Source organism: Littorina saxatilis, linkage group LG12 (assembly GCF_037325665.1).
Source record: "Littorina saxatilis isolate snail1 linkage group LG12, US_GU_Lsax_2.0, whole genome shotgun sequence".
Lineage (NCBI taxonomy): Eukaryota > Metazoa > Mollusca > Gastropoda > Littorinimorpha > Littorinidae > Littorina > Littorina saxatilis.
In genome coordinates, this window is record NC_090256.1 from 58,152,471 (window position 1) to 58,173,818 (window position 21,348).

At 42.3% G+C, this 21,348-nt stretch overlaps 1 protein-coding gene across 3 annotated transcripts in view; it reads right to left on the reverse strand.

The window, feature by feature from the left end:
- Positions 1-1,162: 1,162 nt before the first annotated feature.
- Positions 1,163-21,348, reverse strand: part of LOC138982376 (retinol dehydrogenase 16-like) — a 22,334-nt gene continuing 2,148 nt past the window's right edge. For all 3 annotated transcript variants that reach the window (XM_070355640.1, XM_070355639.1, XM_070355638.1), the window contains exons 2-6: positions 14,645-14,795; positions 11,345-11,509; positions 7,523-7,781; positions 6,842-7,005; positions 1,163-4,487 (exon numbers count right to left, since the gene is read on the reverse strand). In XM_070355640.1, the coding sequence (XP_070211741.1) occupies positions 4,279-4,487; positions 6,842-7,005; positions 7,523-7,781; positions 11,345-11,509; positions 14,645-14,795 (948 nt within the window). In that variant the 3' untranslated portion in view covers positions 1,163-4,278. The remainder of the gene's footprint in view (positions 4,488-6,841; positions 7,006-7,522; positions 7,782-11,344; positions 11,510-14,644; positions 14,796-21,348) is intronic.

The window sequence follows — 21,348 nt, forward strand, 5'->3', positions numbered from 1 at the left end:
GGACATTTTTATCCTGAGCGAAAGACACAGACATGTTATCTTTAAGCCTAAACAGGGAGGTCGTGGGTTCGAACCCCGGCCGAGTCATACCTAAGACTTTAAAATTGGCAATCTAGTGGCTGCTCCGCCTGGCGTCTGGCATTATGGTCATTATGGGGTTAGTTCTAGGACTGGTTGGTCCGGTGTCAGAATAACTATGTGACTGGGTGAGACATGAAGCCTGTGCTGCGACTCCTGTCTTGTGTGTGGCGCACGTTATATGTCAAAGCAGCACCCCCCTGATATGGCCCGGCTTCGTGGTCGGCTGGGCGTTAAGCAAACAAACAAAACAACAAGTCGCGTAAGGCGAAATTACTACATTTAGTCAAGCTGTGGAACTCACAGAATGAAACTGAACGTAGTCCGCCGCTAGTGCAAAAGGCAGTGAAAGTGACGAGCCTGTTTGGCGCGGCAGCGGTTGCGCTGTGCTTCGTAGCACGCTTAATTACTGTACCTCTCTTCGTTTTAACTTTCTGAGCGTGTTTTTAATCCAAACATATCATATCTATATGTTTTTGGAATCAGGAACCGACAAGGAATAAGGTGAAATAGTTTTTGAATCGATTTCGGAAATTTAATTTTGATCATAATTTTTATATTTTAATTTTCAGAGATTGTTTTTAATCCAAATATAACATATGTATATGTTTTTGGAATCAGAAAATGACGACACAAAAAAGTCCAAACAATTTTGGCAGGAAAGACCCTTTCAGTGTCAATCGTGGGATCCGGCTTTAACGTGCACACCCCAATGTAGTGTACACGAAGACATTTTTATAATTGATTTGTACTTGATCGAGCAAACCCCGACAAAATCAACGTAACCAGCTTTTGTGGTAAAATCCAAGAACAATATTGTCATTAGTGTGAAGGTTTTGCTGATGATTGTACATGCATTCATTCTTGGTAGTTTGTTTTGTGTTGTATGTTTCACTCAGCGGCAGCGCGGCGGGTGATTAATTGCATGATTATAGTGCTGTGACACAATCGTTCAGCATGGTCTGTATTTCCGTCTCAACACACACACACACTGACACACACACACACACACACACACACACACACACACACACACACATCAAACTGAGTACAGACACTGTGACACGCACAGACAAAGAAACGATTCACAGCCAGACTCGCCGCCCAGCGCTGAGCATTGATGTCTTCTTTTACCTTTATTCTGTTTCAACCTGAACAGTACAGGCATACTAAACTGTGTAACTGACAACCGTCTTATCAAAACAAATCCGCTCTTATGGTACTTTAACTATCTCACCTTAGAATAAAAGAAACAAAGTAGGGGAAGGTTGCCTAATATGGACCACTCAGTTTTTGTTTCATGCTGATAACTAGCTTGTTTTCTTGCAAAGAAACCGCCACGGTTGGCCTAGTGGTAAGGCGTCCGCCCCGTGATCGGGAGGTCGTGGGTTCGAACCCTAAGACTTTAAAATTGGCAATCTAGTGGCTGCTCCGCCTGGCGTCTGGCATTATGGGGTTAGTGCTAGGACTGGTTGGTCCGGTGTCAGAATAATGTGACTGGGTGAGACAGTGAAGCCTGTGCTGCGACTTCTGTCTTGGGTGTGGCGCACGTTATATGTCAAAGCAGCACCGCCCTGATATGGCCCTTCGTGGTCGGCTGGGCGTTAAGCAAACAAACAAACAAACAAAATCTTGCAAAGAAGTTTCATTTTGTGTTTGGTAGTCCTTCTCTCTTTAGTTAAAGGCACAGTAAGCCTCCCGTAAACCATCACAGAGCTCCCCGAGCGTCTACATACTCTACATACAGTACAAGCATACTTCCATTTGAACGCTCACCGAACGGGAACATCCTGGCTGCTTTCTGTCGAGCGTGAGAAATTTTCAAAGAATTTATTTTCGTGGACTTGGGCTGCTACAACAATGGCGCCTCGTTTTGGTGCTGGACGGCTGTTATCGGATACCGGAAATCACGCCCGGACAGGAAGCCTCCCGTAAACCATCACAGATACTGTCAGGCTTTTACACACAGTACAAACACGCTTCCATTTGAACACTCACCGAACGGGAACATCCTAGGTGCCCTACGTAAAGAGCGAGCAATTTTCAAAGAAATAATTTTTCGGATTGTCTCCATCTCAATCGGACCCATCCTGAACTCAGGTCAAAAATGAGTTACTTCCCTTCAACTGGCGATAGCCGTGGAGCGATGATTATCAGAATGATTCGGACCGTGGTGCGTTTTGGCGCTAGACCTAACTTTTAAAATCTAAATAATAAATTCTAAGCTTGTTACACAAACATTCTTAAATCATAAAAGAATTCTTTTTTCATCAAGACAAGATCAGTACAATTCAAAGTTTTGAAAGTTTGAAAAGCCCGAAAGCAGGGTCCACGCAAGGTCGTGATTTTCGTAGCAGACGACCGTCGGTTTATAGGCAGTCAAAAACCATCGCTAGAGTTCTTATGAATCACATTCGTTTTTTTCGTGAAAAGTCAGAGGTACATAACGAGCTATTGCAGATAAGCTCACAGCGAGCCCCATTCAAATTACAAACTGACGACTGCATTGTGAAAAAGGGAAACTGGATCACACGGGTTCACGATGGCTCACGATAAACCACGCAAAAATAAATTCTTTGAAAATTGCTCGCTCTTTACGTAGGGCACCTAGGATGTTCCCGTTTGGTGAGCGTTCAAATGGAAGGGTGTTTGTACTGTGTGTAAAAGCCTGACTCGACAGTATCTGTGATGGTTTACGGGAGGCGTACTGTGCCTTTAACCGTTAGACCTAATTAGAGCGAATTAGCTTTGATAAATTTTGTTTGTTTGTTTGTTTGCTTAACGGGGCGGACGCAGCTTTGATAAACATTTACCAAAATGAAATACAGAAAAAAATCACAACTGCTCCATATTAGGAGCCTGGGCTTTATATTTATTTGTTTCGGTTTGAGAACATTATTGAAGCACAAGAGGAAACTATTTTCTACAACAGCCGTATGTGTTTCTGTGTGTTTGTTTGTTTCTTTGCTTTCTGGTGGGGTTTTTCTTCTAAAAAGTACATTTAATATCAACTCAATAACCGAACACTACAACCAGTGTGTCAATGATGACGTCACTGCTGACGTCAACGGAAATGTAGCTGTGCAAATAGTCTACCCATGATGATGTCAAGTTATGTCACTGTTTCAGCGCTGACTGTATTTTGCGGTTTCAGTGGTATAGCTGAGCACACATTGTTATATCTTCAGCCGATGCTTTAACAAAACTGGATAATTATCAAACTGAGCTACGTCGTAAGACAGAGTTTTGACCTAGAAATAAATTCAAGCGGTCTCCGAGTCAAGACAATGTGACCAACAACTCAACTCAACTATATCGAGCGTGTGTGAGTTTGTGTGTGTGTGTGTGTGTGTGTGTGTGTGTGTGTGTTAGTGTGTATGTGTGTGTTTGTGTGTGTGTTTGTGTGTGTGTGTGTGTGTGTGTCAAGTTGTGTGTGTGTTTGTGTGTCGGTGTGTGTGTGTGTCAGTGTGTCACGGTTTGTGTCAGTGAGTGTGTGTGTGTGTGTGTGTGTGTGTCAGTGTGTGTGTGCGCGCAAGTGTCAGGGTGTGTGTATGTTTGTCTATCTGTCCGAGGCTGTCATCATTTAATTCATACATCTCACAGTTAAGTTATCAATGGAAAGAGAATCGTTACACAATAATCACTAATAAAAGTGTGCGCTTCGCATTCACTTCGGGTTACAAGAAAACCTGAATCACTTATATCACTCAGTGGTCTGAAAACTCGTGTACGTCATCTAGCTCAGCTCACAGTGAGAAGGTTGTAAGCCTTAGAAACTGAATCCATGTGCAGTGGAATCCCTCTTTTAAGTCGTGTCAAACAATAAAAAGCAACACACACACACACACACACACACACACACATACACATACACACACACACACACACACACACACACACACACACACACACACTATTATATTCTAAGACCTCCCCCTTTTTAAGACCTTGTAGTTTTTAAGATTTTCTGTTGATAAACTCTGAAATTTTACAGACCGCACAGACTTTTGGGAGGTTTTATCAGGGACTTACACTGTATAGAACGCTCACGGTAGTCTGAACAGTTATACAAGTCATTCGGCACAGTTAGCACTGAGTATAGATACGTATAGTATAGGCTATGTTGTAAGCCTTACAAACTTATGGACAGAGACAAAAAATCGGTGATGATCGAATCCGCTCGGATGCAAAGTGTGCTGTCTACATCATCTTCGTCCTTATAAGGTTGATCAGCCAGTCTGCAAGAGGGGCCGGAAGATTCCACAGCAGGCGATAAAAGAAGCGCACGTCATAACCCACCAGCTGACGTGTGGGTGGGAACCGTGACGTCAGCGCTAATTCGTACGCATCAACAACCAAGTGGAGGTTGTCGGAGCTCCTTTCTCGCACCCCCTCGATCAACTTTGCGACTGAAAAATACACCCAGAAACAAAACCATTTAATTAAACATACATGCACACTTAAAGGCACAGTCAGCCTCCCGTAAACCATCACAAATACCGTCAGGCTTTTACACACAGTACAAACACCCTTTTATTTAAACACTAACCGCTTGAGAACATCCTAGGTGCCCTCCGTAAAGAGCGAGCAATTTTCAAAGAATTTATTTTTGCGTGGTTTGTCGTGAGCCATCGTGAACCATTGTGATCCAGTTTCCTTTTTTTTCACAATGTAGTCGTCAGTTTGTGATTTCAATGCGACTCGCTGTAAGCTTATCTACAATAGCACGTTATTATGTACCTCTGAATCTAAACGCAACAAACGGTTGCGATTCATACGAACTCTAGCGATGGCTTTTGACTGTTCAGAGGAACTGGCGATAGGAATAACCGTCGTCTGCTACGACAACCACGACCTTGCGTGACCCTAGCTGCTTCCGGGCTTTTCTTTATTCAAACTTTCAAAACTTCGAATTGTACTGATCTTGTCTTGATGAAAAAAGAATTCTTTTATGATTTAAGAATGTTTGTGTAACAAGCTGTCCCGTCTAGCGCCAAAACGCACCGTCCGATTGTTTGATCAGACAATCCGCAAAATTGATTCTTTGAAAATTGCTCGCTCTTTACGTAGGGCACCTAGGATGTTCTCAAGCGGTGAGTGTTTTTATACTGTGTGTAAAAGCCTGACAGTATCTGTGGTGGTTTACGGGAGGCGTATTGTGCCTTTAAACGCATGCTATATGCGTAATAACGGATACGCGATTGAACGTGTGAGTGCGAGTACGTACTCATGTACTTTACATAAAAGATATGTTCAGTGCATGTAGGCTAACTGCGAATAAGGAACAGCAGTTTTAGGCCATGCGGGCTAGTTTCTGAGAAAAAAAGACTTTTCCCACCGATTAATTGTCTCAAGTCGCCCACTGAAGCACACAGTTAGGATTCAGACTGATTCGTTTCACGCACATAGAATACCTGCACTGCGCAACAAATTGTGTTTGAAACAGTGTTTCTGGTATCTAACCAAGTCACTTTTGGGATAAACGAGGGTCTCTTCAGCGTACTTTTTCACAATCAACCCTCGAAGGTGACGTTTCAGACGCCTTCCAAATGACGATAGGACAAACAAGTTCACGGGGTATATACCTTTTTCAAAGCGAATACTAAAGAACACAACAATGGCTATATCTACTGTTCTGTACATGTTGTCCTTATCTATTCACTCTTCTTCTTCTTCCAAAAGAAATGTCTGCATATACACTACGCAGTTAAAGGCACAGTGCTTCCCGTGATAACAGTTTGGTACACTATTTCAAAATATGGCCAAATAATTCCGCAGATTGACTCTAGTGTCAGTCAAGAAATTAATTCTCGCTCGCACTTCAATCTTTAAAAAAGCAACTCGTGTAAATCTGGTACAACACAGCAAGCCATGTAGTATTCTCTATATTCGATAGGTGCTTAAAGGTACGTAAACCATCAGTTTCTGGTCACAGACACTGTCAGGCTTTTACACACAGTACAAACACCCTTTCGTTTAAACACTCACCGCTTGGAGAACACCCAAGGTGCCCTCCGTAAAGAGCGAGCATTTTTCAAAGAATTTTTTTGTGCGTGGCCAGCCGGATTGTCTAGTACCACAATCGGACGCCTCGTTTTGGCGCTACAACTAACTTTGAAATCTAAATAATAAATGGACATCTTGCAACACAAACATTCTTAAATCACAAAAGATTTCTTTTTTCATTAAAACATGATCAGTACAACTCGAAGTTTTAAAAGTTTGAAAAAAGGGAGCCCGGAAGCAAGACACGCAAGGTCGTCTTTCCCCAAGCAGACGAATTTTCTGCACGAATTTTCTGCATATCGCTTGCTTCTTTGAAGCCAACCGCTGCCAATAAGTTCGTGTGACTCGCATTCGTTTGTTGCATTTTAGATTGAGAGGTACACAATAACGTGCTATTGCAGATACAGCGAGTCGCATTGAAATCACAAACTGACGACGAAATTGTGAAAAAAAGGAAAGTGAGTCCACGATGGCTTACGAAATCTAGTGTGTGGTTTACGCAAGCTAAATAGCCATTAAAACGAACTGTGTCATGTAATGCTGTTAAATGTTATTGCAAGTGTGTTCCATAAGGTTAGAACTGCTTTTTTCGTGAGAAGATTTAAATCGTTCTGTAAACCGAATCTGAGATGGTGACAAGAACCCTTTCAGTACACGGAAATAATTGTGCCTTTAATTAGCGTAACTGTAATGCTCAATGCCAAACTCGCAGACAATTTTTACAGTTAGAAGCAACTGTATGTTGACTGGCCCTCACATGTTTGCACGTCATACTCGGGATAGTGTTGCCTGAGCTCCAGCGGGGTGGTGTCATAGCGTTTCTTGAAGTTGTTGACCAGAGTGGTGGAGCTCAGGATGTCCGTTTTGAAATAGCCAGGCTCCAAGATGCACACCTTGATGCCCTGGTTGTACACCTCCCGTCTGCACACACACAATCACGCACGTACGCACGCATGCATGCACACGCACGCACGCACGCATAAACACACACACACACACACACACACACACACACACACATTGTGTTATGACCAAGTGGAGTTGGACGTCGATGTGCTAACAAGTGACCGACTGTTCGAGTTTTAATACTCTTTGGGGGATAAGGACAACACACATGACCGACAGACATGCAAAGAAAGAGTATGTCAGGCTGAAGGTATGGTTATTGCTGAGTTGTTGTGGCAGTATCGAGGGCTGTGTGGTGGTATGGTACCTTGATGAAATACTGGCCTGCAGGGTATTGTGCGGATATTGTGCGCTGTCTTCAGAGAGATAGGGTCAGCTTTAGATGTGTATCTTAGAATACTGAGGTTCTTCCTTCTGATTTATTTTACTTTATCATTGGTATCTAACTAACTTCCTTACTCATTATTTTAACTAACTAACTAACTAGCAAATGCTATATATACACAGTGCAGTTAAGTTGTTCATGCCGTACCTCAGAGAGTCCGAGAAGGCTTCCACGCCATATTTGGACACACAGTAGGGGGCAGGGGGTAGAGCGATCCTCCCCAGGGTACTGGCGGTGTTGACCACTCGCCCATGTGCTTCCCGCACCAGAGGCAAAAATGCACGCGTGACGTAAATCACGCCCATGAGGTTGATCGACAGCACTTTCGTCCAATCGTCGTTCGTCATCCATTCTAACGGTGTCGGAGTACCACCTATCCCCGCGTTATTGACCAATCCCCACAGACCTAAACGAGTAGAACAATATTAAACAGCAAATACATGTATTACATGTATACCTATTTAGGTTTCAATATTATCGAGAACAACTGCTGTCAGTGAAGCGCTGAAAGATGACAGGAACAATATTTGTGCATAAAAACTGAACTGTAAAAAATGTACAGGTTAACCAATAACTATCAAAACCAATGCTACAATTAACACAACAATATTATTTTCACAGAAACAGCTAGGTGGGGTTTTTTTCTTCTCAGGTTCCTCTCTCAGTAACATCAAAAAGTGGTTCAAACACAAAACCAGGATTTCATTGTCCAACTTTTGACAAATGGACTGTATACAATGACCCAGAGGCGCTCCTCATGAGAGCCGGGTTGACACTCTGGCTCGGTGGAGGTCGTGGGTTCGTCCCCCACCCGGGACAAACACAAATACCGGATTTTCCAGAGCGCTCTCCAGTCCACCCAGCTGGAAATAAGTACCTGACCCTATTTAAGTTCGGGAAAGACAAAGGCAGCGAGAGAGAGGAGATGGGCACCGCCCTTATAACGCTGGCCCTGGAAAAGTTGAGATCTCTAACATATCTAGCTCCTCAAATATGAGAATACCTTTACCTTAATTAAGACACCACTATATACGATGAGACAGTACAGTCATTCAAAGCACGCAAAGAAAAGGGGTGAATATTGGCGGTGTGTTTTCCACACATTAGCCTACTTAATTTTACAAACACACGTTTGTGTAATATTGTTTTTGTTTTTGTTTTTTTGTCTGGATACTATCTAGGAAGCCAATTTTGACAAAGTGTTCTGGCACATTTGACTTCTGAAAGTCCAAGGAACACTCGTTGTACTGTTTTTAGACGCACCTGCAAATATTTAATCAAAAATGCACCATAAGTATGCTAATTAATTTAAATAAATGTGAACGGCTTGGTTTATTTCCATCTCTTCAGTGTCAAGAACCCCGATTCTGTTCGTCGTTTATTATTTTAGTATTTACAAATGCAAGCCCGGTAGTCACGACTTTCACTGAGGGGGGGGGGGGGGGGGGGGGAGTCCTCCCACAGAACACTCTACCTCTGACTCAAGAAGAAGAGGAAACCCCCAAGGCAACAGAGAAACCAGGCATCCAGATCTGCACCAGTGTTCCACATGTTACCTCAGGAGAAGATCAGAATGACACAGCTCGACAGGCACTCACCTTAGCCCTGATCGACGAACAGTACCCAAAAGAGGCGTGGATCCATGTATACACCGATGGATCAGCAACTAACGCCGTGCTCAATGGAGGTGCTGGCATTCTGATCCAGTTCCCTGGGGGACATACAGCTACATCCAGCGTTGCCACTGGCAAACACTGCACAAACTATAAAGCAGAAGCAGAAGCTCTCATGCAGGCCGCCTCCTTGGTTCAGGACTCCGCAGACCCTTGCTACCAAGTTGTCTTCCTCTCGGACGCCCTTTTAGTCCTTCAGGCCCTAGAGAACGACAAACTCCCACAGCTGGCCAAAGCATTACTGATGGTCAGACAAACCAGAAGAGTAGTCCTCCAGTGGATACCAGCACACTGTGGGATACCAGGAAATGAAAGGGCAGATGAGCTGGCGAAAGAAGGAGCCGTGGAAGACCAACCTGAAAACAGTGTCAGCTTTAGTGAGCAGAAGACAATCATCAAGGCATTGATGAGGCCAAGGACAAACAGAGATGACTACCACACAATGTCCAGAGAGCAGCAAGTCAACCTCATCAGGCTGCGTACTGGCCACAACAGGCTCAATGCTCACATGAACCGAAAGTTCAAGCTGGCGCCATCACCAACCTGTGCCTGCGGTCAAGAAGACCAAACAGCGGAACACATCTTACGGCGATGTCCCTTACTAGATGAGGAACGAAAAGAAGTGTGGCCGTCACCAACTCCCTTGCAGACCAAACAATATGGCAGTCGACAGGAATTGGAGAAAACGACAACATTTATCACCAGTGTAACCTCTGCGAACGCCAAGAAGAAGAAGAAGAAGAAGACTGAGGGGGGAAGAAGTATACAAAGAAGGAAAAACAAAGACAAGAGTACGGTCATGACGTATGCCCAATATTTAACACTTGAATGATTGCCGGAACACTGATTTTTAGGGCAGAGATGGCACGGAAATTAAGTTTTGTTTCTTTGGAAAGCTTTTCACTTTTTTGTTAAATGACCTCGATAAAAACAAATCAGAAAAAGTGTTTTTTGTCCTGTAAAGTAATATGTGAAGGACTCATGGGTCAGAATTAACGTTTTTTTGCGTATTTTGAGGGTAAAACATGTAGTTAATGGGACACATTCATCTTCCAGAATAATAAAGATAGAACCTTGAAGTGTGTTTTATTTCACTCTAAACTGGCCTCTATATCTAGTAACACAACAACTTTTACATATGTATGAACAGACTTTGTTCCCTGGGTAGATATCACAGGCACACACAAAAATTCGGAAGAAAAGCACGTTTTTGTACTTTGACAGAACTTCTAAAATTATTCCTAAAAAAATCATAGAAAGCCTCTCTGTTACTAGGTACAGACATAATTTCTGATGGGAAATAAAAGTAAGGAGATTGAACAATTTGTCTCGAAGATGAATAGTTCGCATTAACGGAACGTGCTTGTGTTCAAAAAAACGATTCTGAAAAAACAGCGTCAAAAGTTTTCAAAATGGTGTCAAATGTTAATAAAACATTTTTAAAATGATCGCTTTATTTCAAGAAAGAGGTTGAAGATGACAAAATTACTTCGCACACTGATTTTATGGTGTTTAAAGTACTTAAAGCAGCTGAGAACCCAACATACGTTTTTTGACCAAAATGTCGTTCCATCTGTGGCAATCCTGCATTGTGTGTGGTGACATGATCATCCCAAACACAAACCGAACTGTGCAGCACTTGGGGAGATTTGAAAGCGTTTTTTTGTTTTTTTAGCCAGTAACCGCATCCTTATAAGTAAGTTGTTGACAGTTTAATTGTCTGTTAATTTCAATAAAAACACCAACAACTCATTCATGCATTTGTTTGGGGTGAAGGGGCACCGACAATGATATTATGGATTTGCGTTTAAAACACATTTTGTTTTTTTCGTTGCCGAGAGAGTAGACGTTCATGGAAAAGAATCCCTCGAGAATCCCTGCCCGCATTTCCTCCGTCACGATCCAAATACGTACATGTAAGTTGCGTTTTAAACATGTAGCCTACTTTACAACAAAACGTAATTTGCACCGACTAAACCAATAATCCTCGGCACAGACTCCCACCTCGTATCATTTTCACGAAAGAAAAATAAGAATAACAATAAAAACAAAACAAAAATGTCTAGTACTGTATACAACTGTTTGCATTTCAAGTAATTTCACACCTATAAACAAACAAACAAACAAACAAACAAACAAAGCATCTTTTTCAGTAGTGTGGTGTCTTCAGATTTATAGACAATCGGTTGCACTTCAAGTTTCTCTCCAACTTTGCGACAGCGTTCTGAGAGCGGCAACTCAGGTGCTATCAGGGACAATCATCTTAATGTCTTATCGATTTTTTTTCTCCACTGACCTCTGCCTCGTGGTAATCTGCTCCCCACAAACTGCCGGGAAGCAGCGATGCTTTTTTCGTCCGTGACGTCAAGCACAAGCGTAGTGACGCGCTTTGAGCACGCGCCCTGCAGCTTTTCAGCTCCCGCTGACGTCAGGCAGGCCGCAAATACGCTAAAGCCAAGGCCTGCAAAAAAAAAAAAAAAAAAAAAAAAAGCAGAGCATAGTTTAGCACAAAAAGAAGGACGTATGGACATATTAATGGTAATGAAAGGTCGACTAGTGCCAGATAAATAGATCATGACCAGCCAAGCTCATGGTGACTTCAGTCAGTTTTACGCGCAGGCTTAATTCCTAATCAGCTACACACACTGTGAATTCAATTTCAGTGATGATAACTGTTTTTTAACGCCCTCACGGATAATCCATTTGAGCATTTCCCCGGGTGTTACCCCGCCTTTAGATGGATAATAAACAAAAATAACAATAAAAACAAATTGTCAGTGCAAACCGAGTCCTTTTTAATACTAAATCACTGAGCTGGGTAAAGACTAAGAGGTTACGGGGTCACCGAAAGAGTTCTTGAACATGAAAGTCAGCACTGACTACACTGCACTGGCACAATTCAAAACTTCGTCTATCACAAATTTCGCCCAGAACGGAGCAAATAGTGTATTTGTATTTTCTACGAAGAGCATACACCACCAGGAAGGTTCATTCTTCATTATCGTTGAAACTTGTTGAATATATTTAAATATAACATGTACCTCTGAGCTTTCAATGCGATGGTCAAATCTAACGGGGTACATAAGTAAATACGGTTAAGCCAACGACATCTAAAGTTTTCTTTAGCATGTTGCTACAAATTCATACCTATAGGACAAATGTCCCAGCTCTTCAGCATCAATAGGACATTTGACCGCTTTCAGAAATTTCAATAGGACGTCAGAATTTTTTTCATTTTCAAGAATGACACTCGCCGTGTTCCCCCCTGTTTTTGACCCTAATGTAGCACAGGATGCCGTTGAATAGCCAAACGTGTTCAGCTTTTGTTGAACTTTGGCAGGCTTTAGATTTATTTTTCGGTGGCATAACTCAGTGCGCTTCGTCAAAATGTCTCGAACTGAAAGCAAAAGCAGACGCAAGACTTAGTCAGTTGGAGTTGTCTCCCATACTCCTAACTTTAATGTGCTGCAGACGGGTGTCACCCAAACGCAAGATCCGCACTGCACAACCTCAGTGCACCTGTACGCGAGAGTGCTTGGTCGCTTTTTGAAAATGTGTATCTTGAAAGGAACATTAACGAATATCGCGCTGTCCGAAGGAATTGAGTTCTTATCGGACAAGGCCAGCGCTTAGTTCAAAACGATAGGACATCTGACCGCCATGCGGCTATGTGAATCGGACATTTGAGCCTCTAAATCGGTCTATGTCCGATGTCCGACGCCTAACGACTGATGTCGTTGGGTTAAGCATATACTACAAGGAACGTTTAAAGCCCCAGTCTGTCTCCAGTGGTTTACAGAACGATTTAAATCTTCTCACGAAAAAAACAGTTCTAACCTAATGGAACACACTTGCAATAGCATTTAACAGCATTATATGACACAGTTCGTTTGAATGGCTATATAGCTTGCGTAAACCACACACCAGATTTCGTGGTTTATTTTACCCCCTTAGCCATCGTGGACCCGTGTCAAACACTTTCCTTTTTTTTCACATTTTCGTCGTCAGTTTGTGATTTCAATGCGACTCGCTGTACCTGCAATAGCACGTTATTGCATACCTCCAGACGCCTATTATACTAGAAGCACCTTACTACTATTACCAGCAGTCGACACGCGATGATACATATGCCCTTTGACCTTTCCTTGAGGATATCCCGTACTAAAAATAGAATACGGGATTGTGGGGAAGCTGGTCAATGGCACTCACGCACTATATTCGATTTTCAAAACACGACTCAAAACCTTTGGGATAAATCAAAAAGAACAAAAATACAAGTATAAAGAGTAAAGAAAAGAAGAAAACGTTGAAAACAAATGTTATACAAAAGACTTGCCCATTATGGGACTCGAACTCGAGACCACCGGATCTGCGAGCAAAAGCAGGACAGGACTGTTGACCCGTGATTTGTAAAAATGTAAAAAAACCAAATTACGTCAAACCTAAAACCGCGATTTGTAAAATTGTTAAAAGAAAAAATCGCATTTCACTAAGTAATACATGCCTTTTATTAATATTAATATTGGTTGTTTAGAGCCCAGTCAACACAAAGGGATCCCCGGCCAAACAATCATATGAAAATGAAAGTGTGTGAGTAAATCTGCACATGTTTATCTTTTATATTTCGATTTCGAAGCGTGATAAGCGCAGGTTTGTCCTTACCATCTAATTTAATGGTGAGACTTGAAATTGTGGTTTATTGAGCGCTGGCTTTCCCTCTTTCTTTTTACTTTTCTTCCGAGAAAAGTGCTGCTTACTTGAAAATTTGGAGGCGCTTCCTGTGTGTCTCTGTCACATTTTGACAATGTTCATGCTACTGTTGGTTTAAACAGTGTTTATTCAACAATTCATAGATAATTCAACATAATACATGTTAAGGATCAAAAACAAGCGCAAGCTTATGGTGGTGACACTGTTATGGACAGTTCGTTCCTTACGGCACATTTTTCCCAATGCTATAAACTGAGACGGTTATATGTAATACATAAATAAATTGCAAGAATACCCTGATCGCCTTGCTTCAACTCAGATGTTGCCAAATATTGTTGTGTCTGAGCGGGAGAGATTTTTTATATGAGGTCGGTTCTTGGGTCGCGCAGGACGATAACAAAAGTGGTGGACTGTGAATCAATAGAGTATAACAGTTGTAAAACGATATTGTCCTGTCCTAAGTTTGTAGGCCTACTTACATTTCTCGCCATAAAATTTGATGGTAAGGACGGACAGAATGCACATTTTGGAACAACAAACAACCGACAAGCTGACGGACTTTCTGGTCAGCAATACAGACAAAAGGGAACAAAAACAGACTTTGCGTGTGTTTTTCAGTCGGTCTGTCTCAGTGTCTTCGTGCCTGTCTGTCAATCAGTGTTTATGTCTGTTAGACTGACTTTTTGTTAGAGGCTATGTGTATGCTGGGTGTGCATGTGTGAATGTGTGTCACGTGTGTGTGTCAGTGTGTGTGTGTGTGTCAGTGTGTGTGCAGTGTATGTCGTGTGTGTCACTGTGCGTGAGCAGTGCCATTGCGAGCGTGCGAAAATTTTTGTTTTCTGCATTCTTTCTTTCTGATCCATGAAACACAAAAGAAAGTACACACCGTCTAGCCGTTTGGTCAGAAGGTTGCCGAAACCGGAGTCACAGCCAGTGATGAACACATACTTGCTGTCGTAGTCGCCCACACGCACACGGGACAAAGCCCAAGTGATCAACTTGTACAGGGCAAACAGCGTCACCAGGGTCCACAGCATCTGAACATGTACACAAGACAACAATCACAACAAGGAACTTAGTCGATTAATATCGACAGGGGGCCGACTAATGGTTTAAATGTGAAATGTGTGTATAATAATGGGTGTGGGTCTGAAATGAAGTTAGGTAGTAGTTAACATTTGTTTTGAATAATTATTGGTATTTTGACAATGTGGGTAGCATGGAAATGTAAGCATTTGAATGTAAGTCTTAGGTACCATTGTACCCAGGAAGAGATACCAGAGATAGGAGTAGGTTGCAATAGCTTGTGTGGTCTTTGAGTTTTGTTTTTGGAAAGATATTGTTAAAGAAAAAGAAGACAATTACAGTAATGCAATATTTATTGTGAAAACCAACGATTGTACAAAGAACATGTGAAGCAACATTATGTCTATGATGATGTGAAGAAAATTAGTTATGATTTATACTATTATTATTTAGACTTGAGACTGACAGTGTTGTGACGAGCGTTGGCTAATGGTAACGAGTACATATGTGTGTAGTTGTGGTGTGTGTGTGTGTGTGTGTGTGTGTGTGTGTGTGTGTGTGTGTGTGTGTGTGTTTGCGCGTTGGTTTGGATTATGGGTGTAATTTGTAAAACAGATGTGACAGTAATAATGGAGTTCACATCAGTGAGGTTAATTTGAAATGGAACACACGCACGTTTTTGAAAAAAACAATATGAAATTTTGAACCATGAGATCTTTATTAAATAATAAACTGAACATCAGCAAAACATCAAAGCAATTATTAATAAGGTTTGAAAAGCTTGACTTACTATGTTAAATAGTGGATTGAAGGCTGAAAACGTCATTAATTTTACAAATTACATCTGAGATAGGGAGGGCGGGTGGGGAAAGTGCTGAAAGTGTGGATGAGAATAAAAAAATAAAAAATGCTGAGTGACAACAGGGAGGTTAAAGGCTGCCCTTTTCGTAGCGTTCATTAATTAATTCCTATTGTTTACATGTGCCAATAATGTTATAAAACTGTACCTAAGGGGACATAATAACGATTGGCTGTAGCTTTCGAACACAGACAAAATTATTTCAGTATTGCAAAGTGGTTTTGATAGTGTCGAATGTAAACAGAACAGTCTCAAAGTGAAAGTGGATGTTTTCCGGAAATTGCGAAGTTAACAAGAATACCGGCAGAAAAGCGCGCTTTCCTGCTTAGCACAATACGCTACCGCACTAATCTGGCGTGTCAATATCACTACGTTTTGGACGTGGAAGGTGAGCGATTTCCTTCCGCCCTCAGCTAATTCAAGAAATCACCCCCCTCCTAGGTACACGTGCACTCGAGTTAACCTCTGCTTTGACCTGTGTGCCAAGAGTCAGATGAGAGAGAGAGAGAAAGCGAGAGCGGCGAGAGAGAGAGAGAGAGAGAGAGAGAGAGAGAGAGAGAGAGAGAGAGAGAGAGAGAGAGAGAGAGAGAGAGAGATACACATAGACAGAGACAGACATTGAAAGACAGAAGCGGAGAGACTCAGAGGGAGACAGACAAAGACATACATACAAAGAGAGAGAGAGAGAGAGAGAGAGAGAGAGAGAGAGAGAGAGAGAGAGAGAGAGAGAGAGAGAGAGAGAGAGAGAGAGAGAGAGAGAATCAGAATGGTTTATTTGCTCAGGCAATATGCCCATTGCAAGTTGGGCTGGATTTGGGGAAGGGTATTCGAACACTCAAATATCGAAACCGAAGCCGATAGTGCATTTACACAAAGTTGCATAATAAGAGTGTCCGTTCAAACTGACATTACAACATGTCAGACGTGTCGCGCTCTGAACGAGGCTATAAGTGTCCGTTCAATGCCCATTGTTTTTCACAATACACACGATTTCATGTTCGATCGCGAAACGTTCGTTAACCAAGGTAGAACCGGATCAAGTCAATTAGGATCTTCTGTCTTGCTTGAACATTCCGCAGATGGTGTTGTGGTATGTTCCATCTGTCCACTGGTCTCCACGAGGCGAGCCGCTGCATGTAGCCTAGTTCCTCTGGAATCATGTTCTTGGAACCCTGCTTGATGAACCAGAATGTTACTTCATCGCTGTATTCAATCTGTGGGTTGGACACAAGCACAAGATCGTCCGTCTCGAAAATGTACAGCGGTTCTGTTGTGCTGTCATTAGTCACAATCCTGTGATGTGTGTTGTTCCTGCGCCTGTCCCGGAGACGACGCTGCAATGGCCTGTCCATGATTGCCCCAGTATACTCTTTAACTGTGTCAAAAGGATCGTCTTTTTCTGGGTCAATACAGTTTTCCCCAGGCACGCTTTCTGTTGTCATGTGTTCAGCTGTTTCAAGGCCGTGCTCTTCTGCGTGCAATGTCGTTGAATAAACAGAAAATGGGTCGCCACTTGCCAACACAGTAGAGTCACGACTGTTTGCACGTGACTTTCCAGCGGTCACCGTGTCAAGGTCTGTGTCAGGTGTGTTATTATCTTCGGTACTCAGTTGTTTTTTGGGTGTAGCTTCAAAAAGTGGCACATTAAAAGTTTCACTTGCCTTATCCTCTCGTTTTGCTTTCCTATCCTCGGCTCTCTTCTTATCTCTTCGCATCTGGCTTGGTGGTTTTCTGCGATAACATTGAACCTTGTTGTCATGTGTGTCACTGTGAGCGTAGCGTGTAGCTGGGTCGCCATCAGTGGCCGCCGGTGCAAGTCTGACAACAAACGTCAAGTTGTCCCCATTGCCGGCGATTTTCCATGATGTGACGTGGTGGTCGTGGAGCAGGGCTTGTAAAGATGTACTTGCAGCAGTTGGTAAACCAACGACTGTCATTCTGACGAGTTATTGGCAACTTTGGGTGGAAACGAAGCGCAGCTCAAAAACTCCAACCTGCCCGCTCGGCGAAATCTCGCGAGTCCGAGAGAGAGAGAGAGAGAGAGAGAGAGAGAGAGAAAAAATGTAACTGATCTCGTGAGAACGGTTGAGGCCTTGCAAGGTTTTGACGGCAACAATAATTATTGTAGTTCTCTAAGACTTTATTTCTGTTTGATTTGTAATATGTTGGGAAGACATATTTATCAATTGATCAACAAAATACAACATAATGCAAAACGACACAACATTGTTAAAATCATTATTGGCCAACGTTGAACGTTTACGAAGGCCTCAATCTTCCCGCGCCGTAGACCAGATTAACAGGTGCTTGATTTTGGTATTTTGATTTACATAACATTAAACCTTTCTTGGGGTTCATGGTCATGGCAACAGCCATATTAATATTATATGATGTATGATTTTATATTTCAGCATAATTATGTGAATTACATGTCATCATACCAAACTGTCATACATTTTTATTCCTACATTATTCTGATTGATCACAACCAAACCTACTATCATTGGACACATCCAAATGCAAGCGCCTGTTTTTGACAACTTGCCATTGATCTAAAAATATATTTTTAGATCAGTGCAACTTGCTTGGATCTCTTGTTTGGCCTGTAGGTAAAATTTACAATGTATTTTCTGATTTGTGCACAAAAGCTTTTCTTTTTCTTCTTTTTTTTTAACATAACAATGTTTAATGTCACTGTATGTTTGAAAGACCATGGTCACATTTGTAAAACAAATGTTAAATTAGAAAATAAATAACATTTTGGTTCATGATTTTTCCTACACCTGTGCTAAAAATAAGACATAAAAATGTTGGTATATAAGTCACTCAAATGCAGAGTAGTATGAATGGTTTGAGTTTGTTGCGGTTAACCCTGCACAGTTCGGCCTATGATGTTTTTGTTGAACAATTTTGCTGTCACCCCTCCCATAGAGTGACATATTTCACAACTTCCTGTGGTACACAATCTCAGTGATGACCAATTTTGCCTTCACACCTCCCATAGGGTGACGGATGTCACAACTTCCTGTGTACACAAACTGATGACGTATTTCACAACAAAATGGCGCTGCCCGTGGTCAACCTCGAAACTATCGTATAGAACGGCGGCCAAACAAAATGAAGCAAAGAAGCAAAGATTTGAACAGTGGTTCCTTCGTCCCGGGCGACAGTCACGGTGTTGACGGTCATGTAAAGCACGACGGCTAAACCCGTCTTGACTTTTATCTGGGATAAGAGCATCATTCAGCTTTGACATGTACAAAAACAAGTCGCGTAAGGCGAAAATACAACATTTAAGTCAAGCTCAGTCGAACTCACAGAACTTAAACTGAACGCATTGCATTTTTTCCGCAAGACCGTACACGTACACTCGTAGCATCGGCTGTCCACCGCTCGTGGCAAAGGCAGTCAAATTACCAATCCAGAAAAGCGCGGTAGCGGTTGCGCTGAGGAGGATAGCACGCTTTTCTATATCTCTATTCTTTTTAACTCTCTGAACGTGTTTTTAATCCAAACATATCATATCTATATGTTTTTGGAATCAGGAACGGACAAGGAATAAGATGAAATTATATTTAAATCGATTTCGGAAATTTAATTTTATTCATAAATTTTATATTTTTAATTTTCAGAGCTTGTTTGTAATCCGAATATAACATATTTATATGTTTTTTGGAATCAGAAAATAATGAAGAATACGATAAACGTAATTTTGGATCGTTTTATAAAAAAATAATTTTAATTAAAATTTTTAGATTTTTAATGACCAAAGTCATCAATTCATTTTTCAAGGTCAAACAATTTCAAGGTCATATATTTTAATGTCTGCAAAACCATCACTTAGCACGTGCATCACTACAAAGATCACTGTCAAGAAGACGAAGCTGAGATTGTATGGCAATGTAACAAGAACAGGCGGGCTCTCCAAGACCATCTTACAGGGTATGGTGCGCGGAAAGAGAAGATAGAGAAGACAAATGAACAGAGGGACAGATATCATTACAGAGTGGATTGGGAAATGTTTTGCAACTTCCCAAAAATTGCTCACAGCCACCAGAGGTGGAGACAGCTTATGAAGCGCTCGTCGTTGAAGTGACCCTACCATCCTGGTGGGTTCCAGAATCAATGAGTGACTTGGTCGGTGAGCAAGCAGATAACAACTTAATCCTGGAAAAGTGGCTGTAATACCCAGAATAACTTAAAGTTATCTTGTGCTCTTTTTAAAAAAAAGATCTAGTCAGGTGAGGAATGTATACATCAGACGAAAGGCCTTGTAAGGTGTCACAGCGCCAAGCGATTGACACCATATACACAGTGTTGTGTCAGTTAGTGACGCCCCGAGGAGGTGTATTAGGCGTCATGTCAAGAGGCTAAACCTGATGTACCATGTCTCATATACAAAAGACCTCTATCTCATAACGTAAAGGTCATGGCGACGAACCAGGGATACTGGTTAGTATGCACTTTACCTCGCCGATGACCACACAGGATGATGTGTAGTTTACCATTCCAGATGACCAGGCGGGATGACCACGCTGGTTTACCACACAAGATGACATGGTCATGCAGTGAGTTTCCAGTTTGAGGGCAGCCACCATCGATCCTTTTTTCAATTGCCGAAATGGTAGCGGATGACTATGCCTGATGACCAATAAATGACCACGCCCGATGATTACGCAGGATCTAGGATGTCATGTAGATTACCAGTACGGGTGACCGGTGAGAATTGCCAGTGCGGATGACCAGTGTGGATGACCTGTGCAGATGACCATGAAGGATGACCAGTGCAGATGACCAGTGCGGATTACCGGTGCGGATGTCCAGTGCAGATGATCATGAAACATGACCAGTGCGGATGACGAGTGCGGATGATTAGTGCGGATGACCAGTGCAGATTATCATGGACGATGACTAGTGCAGATGACCAGTACAGATGATCATGAAGGATGACCTGTGCGGATGACCAGTGCAGATGATCATGAAGGATGAATAGTGCGGATGACCGATGCGGATGATCACAAAAGGATGACCAGTGCGGATGACCGCAAATGATGACCAGTGTGGATGACCGATCCAGATGACCAGTGCTGGTGACCGGTGAAGGTGACTGTTGCACATACCCAGTGCGGATGACTACGATGGATGACCAGTGCGGATTTGTGCAATTTCCAAGGAGTAGACATCGACATAAGATGGCACACGCACATTGACCGACTGCGCAACCACAGCATGCTGTTGCACATGGTAAATTTCTCCACAGCCACACTTCAAAATTAGCATGACTTCAGTTGGTGTAGGTTCTACTCCAGGCGGTTTTCTGCCCATCCTACAACCACCCAGAGTCAACCGGATCAAGATTTGGAAGATCCCCGTAGAATTGCAATACAGCCCTTTTCAGATGGACGTTCAGCAATGGGCTGATGTGGGCGGTAGTTTTTGATTTATGTGGACTGGTGCTTGGAGGTTCTAGCTAGCCAGGTTTCATATCTCTCACGTGATATAATTATGTTGTTTGAGATTTTGCACCTGTAGCACTCGCTTACAAACTGCGACATTTCCTGAAAGACTTCACCGATTTTCACGCATGGATCTTCTGCAGAGAAATTAAGCACTCCTACGAACACACTGGTTAATGAACAGCTGTCACCAGATGGCATACGCTTCCATCTAAAATAGCTCTATCGTTTGGTAAACAATCAAATCGG